This window comes from Athene cunicularia (genome assembly GCF_003259725.1).
Source record: "Athene cunicularia isolate RWA chromosome 6 unlocalized genomic scaffold, athCun1 chr6_part1, whole genome shotgun sequence".
In the NCBI taxonomy this organism is placed as follows: Eukaryota; Metazoa; Chordata; class Aves; order Strigiformes; family Strigidae; genus Athene; species Athene cunicularia.
In genome coordinates, this window is record NW_020799105.1 from 25218268 (window position 1) to 25228267 (window position 10000).

The window sequence follows — 10000 nt, forward strand, 5'->3', positions numbered from 1 at the left end:
TTAAAGAATGTGTTACTAATGCAAAGCATACCATCCTGGATGGAAGGTCGGGCTTGACGGGCGCGGGGACACAACTACCTTGAAGCGTGATGTAACCCCCATCATTTTAAGCAGGGTATCAGTATCTCGTGTTTTACCCTGACCAGAAGATAACAGAGATTTTCAAGCGGACAAGGTTACGATTCTGGGAATTTTCTTTGCAGGTGACACCCTCCCCATTTTAAGAGGCTGAAGCTCATTCCGGCCCCGCTAAAACCCCGGGAAGGTGTGGGGCTGATTTTGGTGGGAGCAGAACCAGCTGGTGACGCTGCCTCAGCGCGCGGGCAGCACAACCCCACCCGTAGGGATGCTGAGCGCTCCCGAATCCCACCGGCTTTCAACTCGGAGAGTTTGAAACCCTGGCCCTGCCTTTCTCTCCAACATTCAAGGGTGTTTTGATTCTCTGCCTCCGTCTTATGGGAGCGTTTACTTTGAGTTATTTAGTTAGTAGAATTGTTATTAAAAGTAGGACTTTAGGAAGCAGCGTTCAGATTTTCACATTCATTTGCAACGGTGCAGCTTACTTGAATGAGCGTTGATGGGAGGTTAGGCAAAGAGGATTTGGCACTCTATTTTTAACATTTAAATAAAGCAAATCAATTACCATATCGCAAAAAAAAAGGAGCTATTGGTTAGTGACACTTATGTAGATTTTCTGTAGCATGTAAAAGCGGCCTTTATTTTTCTAAGCGATATTTTCTGCTTAGAGTCAAATTCTCTTCGTGCAGCTTACAAAAATAAATACTTGTATTTTGATAAGATCATAATAGCTCATTAGAAGAGGCTGAATTTGGACCTAGACTAAAACCTAACACCACAGGGCTGAGCATGCTTACTTGAACCTATAATGTTGCTAGTTCTCGCTCTCTGGGGAAGGAGAGGACTAGGGGAGAGGATTCAGCCTTCTTAATTGTGAACCTCATTAGTGACGGTTGCTAGGCAAAACACACACCTACTTTCAGTGCATATGAAAGAGATAAACAATACGTCATAGACCATAATGACTCTGGTGCTCAGGGCGACCTTTAATTATTATATTTTTGTTCTCTTATACCTTAGTTATTAATGCAGAAAAAAAAAATAGTTTTGTGTGTGTGGACTGCAGCAGATTTGTAAATCGCTTTCCATTTTTTGATGTCTAGATCGTATTTCCTTCTAATTGTTGCTCGCCTCATTCAGTTCTCTGTGTGCCCATTGGTAAATACTATTCGAAACCTAAAATGACAATGATTGTATTAGCAGCTTAGTATTCTGTTATTACTTTTAATTAATTTTATTAGTGTAAAAAGCCATGATCCTGTCAAAATGTTAGTAACAACTCGCAAGAGGAGTCCCATGGAAACTGGTGTGCGTGGCCTGGCCACGCAGCCATACCTCAAACCACGGTGGTTTCGGGAATTCTAGCTCTGTAAGAGCTGAAGATGTATTTGATCCCAATGCTCTTAATTTTTGGTCAGCCCTGAAGCAACCAGGCAGTTGGACTAGATGAAATTTGTAATTCCCTTCCAACTGAAAAATTCTATTCTATTCTATTCTATTCTATTCTATTCTATTCTATTCTATTCTATTCTATTCTATTCTATTCTATTCTATTCTATTCTATTCTATTCTATTCTAAATTCTATTCTATTTCTATTCTAATTTTCTCATTCTAATTCTATTCTATTCTAATTTACTTAAAACCAGGTTACCTAAGAGCTGGTTTGTATCTTTACAATGGTGTATTTCACAGTGCCAGCGAAGTGATATTTAAATCTACATTACTATTTTGGGCTTTGTGGGAGAATAAATACATGTGTGCACGTGTACAAGCGCAGCTGCAATTGTGTATGGGTGAATCAGAGGCTGATGGGCTCCAGAAAGATAGTATTTCACAATTCTGGATTTTCAGACACACTTTCCATTCTCCTCTTCATCTCAGACTATCTTCTTTTAGCAGTTCAGGCAAGAAGTCAATCACATTTGAGTCAGTCTGAAGAAAAACATTTTATGCTGTTTTTCTCATACAAACCCCCTCCTGCCGTAATCTGCAGTAAGGCCCAGCCACAGGAAATTGACCTCACAGTAAATTCTTTACAGATTTGGTCATGTTTTTACCATCCACTTAAACTTGCATACATAACCTGAGACTGTACCTCTGGATCAAGGAATATGACAAGCCAAAATAAAATCAAGTCAAATTAAATAGCAAGAAAAAGCTGCAAGCAAAACAAGACTGGAAAAAAATTAAAATAAATAGAAAAAGATGAAAAATTGGTTGTGACTGCAAAACTGTAAGTATTAAATAAAGAAAGAAGTCAGAAGCAAATTCAGAAGCGCCCATATTCTAGTTGACAAGGGCTGAGAAATACTAATGGACTTTTTTAATGGGTGGTTTGATGGATGAGAGCAGGGATTATGTAAAAGTAAATGTAGTAGTGTATCAACATAAAGTACGGTGGTGGAAAAAAAAAAAAAAAAAAAAAAAAAAAAAAAAACATGTAAATGTGTGCCTACCATTTTCCAGATAAGAAGGGGCCGTACCTTCTGAGGGGTCAAGGCGGCGAGCCCGCCTCCCGTGTTTGGAATTGTTGTGTACAAACATGTTGTCTGAGACAGCCAGCACGTGGCCATCCACATTGACTGTTGTTGATACAACAACCTGAAAAAAAAAACACCAAAAAACACAAGTCAAAAAAAAAAAAAAATCCTGCGCATTTTCACAAACACAGACACAGAATGAGATCTTTTAAGACGAAGCAACATCACAGCCTCTTACTTTTCACTTTAAATGAAGTGGATGACAACTATGAATAGATCTTTGTTTATGTGGCTAACACGGGTGATTTTTAACTCACAATTGTTTCTCTTCAGAACCTGCTACACTAATTAGAGTTTAATCTCCTATTATGCTAACAAATGAATTCAATTCAGGGAAATATTCTTCTAGCCATTAGTTTCAGAAACACCCCTCTAGCCACTCATTTTAAAAGCTGATGTTTTGATTGATCTGTTGATATATTGATTAGATAGTTTATCTAATTAAAATTTGTTCACTTGAGACTGTCTTCAAATGAAGGGTTGTGAGGATTCCAAATAAAAAAGGCTTAATAAATCAGAAACCATCGTAACTCCCCATTTTTTCTTCAGTAAATGATCTCCAGGTCAGTTTTACAATTACATTTAATGTCTGATAATGAACTTTTTTGCATCTGAAAAGACCGAGTTGAATATGAATAGTGAAAGTGTTTTCAATCCATGAAAAGTATCCCTTCTCAAGTTCATTTGGATGGTGATTGACCCTGGTATGTCAATGGAATTTCCTCTTTTATTTTTGAGTGAAAGGCTCCTATTCTTGTGTCCAGGTTCAGAGTCCGGCCATAGAAGAGATGATGGATAGGGCCTTCTTTGGCTTCCAGCTGCTTCTCAGTAGAAAATGGAAAAGGAACATATGCAAAACGCACAACCTTCCCGATAAAAACACCTACACAATGGAGTTGTGAAACTCCTTCCGGAAACGATATCGCATGAACACAAGCCAAAGAGGAAACCGTGAGATGCGCCTGTGCTTGTGTGGAACGCAGCTTCGTTGCTATTATCCCAGATAGACATTTACATCTTATTTAAATACTCCAGCATGGGCCCTGTGGTGTGGGTTCCAGATTTGCTAAACGAAGGAATCACTGAAGCGTTTTCTTTGGGGTTTAACATCAGTAGAGTCCTTAACGTCAACAGCTAACTTAGGCCTCATCCACCCTACTGTAGGTGATGGCAGCAGCCAGCACACATTTTATCTTTCGTCCTCCGCTTATTTTACTTTCAGATATAACAAAAATGATTGCCGGGGGTCTTGCACCAGCTCCTACACCCAAACGTTTAATGAACAAAAATGGAAGGGGGAAAAACTACCCTCCCTTTGCACAGAGCTGCTCCAAGGCATCAGAAGAGAATTCTTGCCTGCTTCTATGTTTTGGATCACCTCTGATCCTGTTTCTTATTCACAACCCATAATTAGCTCTCAGCTATCACAGCACCTTTTCAGTGTATCCTGCCTCCTCTGAGACAGCCATCTGCGGTACCCTTCGGAACAGCCCAGGGGCAGTTCTCTGCCAGGCTGCTCCGCTTCCTTGTCTTTCTCCTCCCAGAAGTGGACACTTTCACTCTTGTCAACATCCACTTTGGAGAGCGCTGAGGTTGCACACTCACCTCGGCCGCAGAGCTGCTGCCGGGACACTGGGCTACCTGCTTTCACTTTTAATGAGATTCGCAGACTTTAAGAAATATTGCAAAGCATACAAGTGTGATTTGCAGCAAAGATTTCTGGATTTGGTTCCTAGAACACGGTATATTAAAAAGACAGAGAAAGGTGTATATAAAAATGACAACTATTTTTGTTCTGTCATGTATATATAGGTCAGTCACCAAGGGAAAATACTGTAGTTCAGCAAAAGAAAGTAGACATGCTATGCTTTGTTATATCGGCTTATTCCTGCAGTGCACCTAAAGAAAGGTGCTGAGACAGTGAAACCAGTTAAAAATATTGTTCAAGATCTGACATACTGTTAAGTCCAGTTAAACCTTCTGAGAGGCAGGGAGATTAGCTAAAGAGACCCAGGAAAGTCTTTCTAGTGCCTACTGGCTCCATTGTCGACCACAAGATCACTCATGACTGATGCTTCATTTAGTCATCGGTGAGACAAAGAGGACATTTCCACTCATTCCAGGTTTGACCTTCTGTTCTGTTCAGATGGATCAATATCACCAATGCCACGTGAAGCTGAGATGCATGAAAAATGGCAGCTTGGCTCAATTGTTTTGAAGAAATATTTTTTTCCAGCTACAGATCTTTTCTGTTGGCTGGCTCAAGGGTGCTGGCTTCGCCGGTTGGTTGGCTGTGCACGAAAACAGATGTCACATGTTTTGCTATCAAGTTCAACCACGAGTTATTCTTCGCAAAAATATGGAAGTTTTGAACATCTCAGTACTACTTTATTATTAGTCTCAAATATGAATCATGGTGAAATATTTTGAAATTAAAAAGCACGTCTTTCCTAACAAGCTTTTCAAATGACCCCAAATACGGAGGAAATCATTTGTCCATCGTGTCAGCTGTCTCTCTGTAGTGTTATGATTCACCACAGGATATTTCAGAAGCTGTAAGGAGAAAGTGAAGTATTAAGCATTTTCTAACACAACTGGAATAAAAATACGTGGGTGGGACCACAACCGTTGGATTTACAAGTTGTGAATGTGAAAAGCCCCCGTGTGAGATCCAAACTTCCCTGCACTCCACGTTCACATCCGTTAGTAGGATTATGCTACTGGGTCTACATATGTAAAACCTCTGCAGGCCTGAGCACACGCCACACCACAACGCAAGGTGTTAGCACGAAGGAAAACTAGGGAAATACTTTCTGAGGAGAGACCCACTTGATTCGGCATGGATCCATCACAGGCCTCTGCAGAACTCGACGAGTCTCAAGAACCCGCATTTAAGTTAGCAGGGGAAATATAAAACACCACCAGCGTTATTTTTTTGAGGCACGCAGCATTAGAACTACACTAACTAGAAGCACTGATGCTGGTCTTTCATTAAAAAAAAAAAGTTCAAGATGAAGATGAAACTCTTTTATATACTGTTTATTCTTTAAGAGGGATCTGTACCTGGAATCTTCGCATGTCTCGTGGGTTGCCTGCATTCTTCAAACAGTTCTGATTGCACTTGAGGAAAAACTTTAGAAAGAATCTATAAAAATACAAAATTGAAATCTATTAGATTCATCAAAATGTAAATCCAATTTTTAAAAAGTTTAATAAAATTTAATCATAAATAGTTATACCCAAAAGAATACTGGTAGTGAAATATTACTTTCCTATTAGTTAATGAACTTATTTTAAAGCACAAGATCTCTGTCGTAAACAGAACATTATTGCCAGGGAAAGGCAAATTTATATTTTTAATTTTTCAACAACTACAAATGTATTGACTCCAGGCCATATCCTTAGCTCGGTGTGGGAAAGTTGATTTCAGTGACTCATTGACTTCAAAGGCAGTGACTTACACCAGATGAGAATTTGTCTCTATTTTTTTAATATGTTTTATTTTTTCACAACTTATATTAGCAGTAATGACCTCTACGTCGAAAAATTCCAAGGTAATGAATGATCAATCTTCTGAAAAAAAAACACTTGGCTTTGCCTCCGGATTGGAAACTCTCGCTATTGAAAGGGACTCAACTCCTGCTGACTCCAGGGAGATCCAGGCGGGATCTGCCCACCGGCGAGGCCCCGGTTCCCTCATTGTTTTTGAAAGGAAAGGAACATGGCAAATTAGGCTCTGTCTTACGACCTCTTCAACCTTTGCCAGCCTTTAACTGTAAGGAGTCACTCTACCCGGGGATGGGAAAGCCAGCTTATTTTTGCTGAGCGGCAACCAGCAATTATTTAGGACTAACCCTTATCATCTAGGCATCTCCCCGTAAACCCGTTTGGAGCAGCGCTGCCTCCCGGGAGCACAGCAAGCGCTTATAGGAAGGGGAAAACCTTGGAAAGATGCAAACTCCTTTATGCTGCCCTCCCATACTGGAGGAACGAGCTGATAGGGGCTGTCGCCACCCTGCAGGCTATGCCAGATGGGGGGACCCTCACCGTCCTGCCCTCGCACAGGAGAATGTTCGCAGCCTCACGCCGCCTCTTTTCTCTTTGTAGCTATGTTTTCATGCTTCATAATTAAAAAAAAATGTTCTGCGGCTCTGGTTTTCGGCTAGTGACTGGCAGCTAATGACAAGCAAGGCTCAGGACTTTCTCCTCACTCGGAGTTTATCAGATACTCCAATCCAGCAGCTGGTGCTGGCCAACATCATACACGATGAACAGCAAGGTTAGGCAGAGCTTTCACATTTAGAATACGAGCAACTATTATTTATTCATGTCAAACTTAATAAGTGACTGTGACTATTCTTGCTGTACACACCTCACAGGAGTTTCCGTGTGCCAACAGCATTCCTGGCAGGAGGCAAGCCAGGTGCCTCTTCCCTTCTTCAGCACCCAACACGGCCCAACCACGGCCGATAGAAAGTACACCCGCGACTGCACTACATCACGCTCGCTCCTGCAGAGCTGCGAGCGTCAGACAGGGGCATTATGGGAGTATCGCCATGTCGCAAACTGGTGCTTTTAATCACAGCTCTTCCTTTTCAGTTAAACCTCGAGCAGGACCCTAATATTAATACAGGAAGCAATCTCTCATATCAGAGAGGCAAGCAGGGAAACAACGAGGTTTACTGAAACACTGCACAAATAAATTGATGCTGTCAGTTCAGCTGAATGCCTGTTCCTTCAAAACTTCCTATCCCAAAATCTGCAAAGAGGTTTTTTAGCTGTTGAGCAGAAAGAGAGCTGGATTTCCACGGTGGCTGACACGATCTCCTAGCTCGGACGCTCACTTGAACTCAGGTTTTCTGGACGCTCTAACAGCGACTCCACAAAACTGCACCTTTATTAGCCACAACTTCTCCTGAATTTTACCTGCCTTGGGTTCTGTTTTGATTTTGGGGTTTTTTTGTTTGGTTGGTTGGTTGGTTTTTTTTAAAATATACTTATGATCTCCACATCAACAGAGTATAGGCTAAATGTAATGGCATTTATGCCATAACATATTTTTCTTTTTTTTCCACACCTTACACCGCACAGATTGCGATGATGTACAAGGACCAGCTGATGCCCACGTCAGTACGGGACCACCAGGCAGTGGCAAGTCAGGAGCTGGGGTGAGCCCCTCAGTGCCACAGCCAGGCTGAAGACAAGTGTCTTATCTAATTTTTTTTTTTCTGATCTCAAATGGGTGTTGTGAGGCTTATTGAGCTAATGTTTGTAAATTGCTCAGAAATTCTCCAATGAATTGTGCACTAGGAATGCTAAGTATTGCTCCTCCTGGGTTGTTTTTAACGTGAAGTGTTCATGATGAATTGTTTCTATACAGAGAGCTCCTATCCTGTCAAAAAAAAAAAAAGGGCCATTAAGCACCCTTTCACTAAACATCAACTGGAACTGGTGTTTGTTTAATTATTTGGTGAAAAGGACCCACACTTGGTGGAATTAGACCTCTTCAAGTTTACTAGGATGACCCTGAGCACTGGGCTAAACATTGAAGCCACAACGCTGGGGTGAACACAAGCAGCACTCATATTTCAGCTCTCCTCCATTCCTCGATATAATGAGATATTTTATGCTATTTTTTAATCTGTCTTCTCAGAGAGCTCATGGAGCACAGGTGATCAAGACAAGATTTTCAGAGGAAGACAACATAAGTTAAAAACAAAGTTCCCAGGCAGGGCTTTTCTTAAAGGGTGCCAGGAGAAGACAACTGACATGACCGTTCCTCTCGGCTGACCAACAAGGACCGTGGGCACTACAAACCCATCCCTACTGCAGACGGAGCAGGGCCAGACACTTCCTCTGCGAGCCCTGCGCTCCCGAGACCAGGTCTCTTGGGACACAGCAAGAACCAAGGATCTGGATCAGAGCTCTGTTCGGTCGTGTCTCAAACTTCGTTGCTGCCAAGAGAAGAAGAATGCAAGCCTCTCTAGTTTTGGCTATCCCTCCTATATTTTGTATTATACACACAAATTGTAGTCTTTTTTAATAAATACAGTCTTGCAGAACAGCCTTCCTAAACATACTAAGCTGCTCCTAAAATACCGATATGGAGAAAAATGCAATCTTCGTGATGTTTCTTTGCTCTGATTTTTTTTTTTTCATGCTGCTAGAAAGGGGGCCGCTACCACCTTAATTAAAATGTATTACCTACCACAAGACTTCACTATTTTAAGATAAAATTTACATCTTTTATTAACTCACCTCACCTATACACTTAGCTCGCGATGCCTCTCAACGCCCATCTGCCATCCGTGTACAGTAAGTCACTTGATATTCCACCCACCAATTTTTCCTAACAACCACTGTGCAATTAAACTCAACACGTTCTGTTGCGAGGTAAATTAGGCACACCTGCGGCCAGACTTCATTTGAACTGCATCAGAAAAGGACCTAACAAGGTGAGAGCGTACCACAAAGTTATAGGCCTGTCAAGCAATTAGGTTTTCACTTCTGGGACATCCGCACAGTGCAATTATGCTACACATTACAACCTGGCTAATCTTCTGAACAAATGTCATGTCTCGGAGAAGCTAGTAAAAGCAGTTCATCTGCAAATGTGTCTGCTCTTAAGCCTCCACCTTATGCACATAACAACCTACAGGAGACTTTTTTTGTGATATGAAAGATGTTTTTCCCATAGAAGATTTTTTAAGCCCTGCAAGTGCCTTTTCATCCTTTTCACCTCTTCTTAACCTTTTTGAGAGGAGGTGTTGTAGCAAATAGACCAGAAAGACTTTTGTACTTGAATTTCAACGCTAAGCAAGAAAATACTCGGTATTATAAGCACAAGCAGTGGCTTTAGCTTTGTCCAATTCAAATATTGTTTGGCTAAAGGAATATTTGTGGTGGAAAAACACCTATTACATCCTGGAAACATCACTAGTAAAGCGTATTTCCACCAGACCCCAAAACAGAAGCATCATTCATGTAAATAAACCTCAGCGGGAAGTAAAGGTTTCATTATTTTTATTTCAGATACCGAGCGTCCTGGAGACAACACCCTAAACCAAAATCTGCACTGACGATAGGTGAGATCTTCAGTAAGGGAGTCAGCCGAAACCTGCAGTGACAAGCAGTCTCCACCCTTTTACCAAATAAGATCTTCCCACAACGTCCGACTCAAACCGGACAGACGACAGAAAACTGTGTCAGCCCTGCAGGCACCGTTTTGCTTTACTCTAATAATTCTGTTTCATTGTCATCTGTGTTTCAGGTACGTGGTTAGCCTGTTCAATTAAGCTTACGGATGAGATCTTGCTATACTACCAAACACAGAATTGCTAAGATATGACAAGCCTGCTCTACTTTCATAAGTAAAAAAACC

The 10000-nt window shown here is 41.2% G+C and overlaps 1 protein-coding gene across 1 annotated transcript in view; it reads right to left on the reverse strand.

The window, feature by feature from the left end:
- Positions 1-10000, reverse strand: part of EBF3 (EBF transcription factor 3) — a 120068-nt gene that overhangs the window by 30260 nt on the left and 79808 nt on the right. The window contains exons 4-5 of the mRNA XM_026851567.1: positions 5683-5764; positions 2563-2680 (exon numbers count right to left, since the gene is read on the reverse strand). Coding sequence (XP_026707368.1) covers positions 2563-2680; positions 5683-5764 — 200 coding nt within the window. The remainder of the gene's footprint in view (positions 1-2562; positions 2681-5682; positions 5765-10000) is intronic.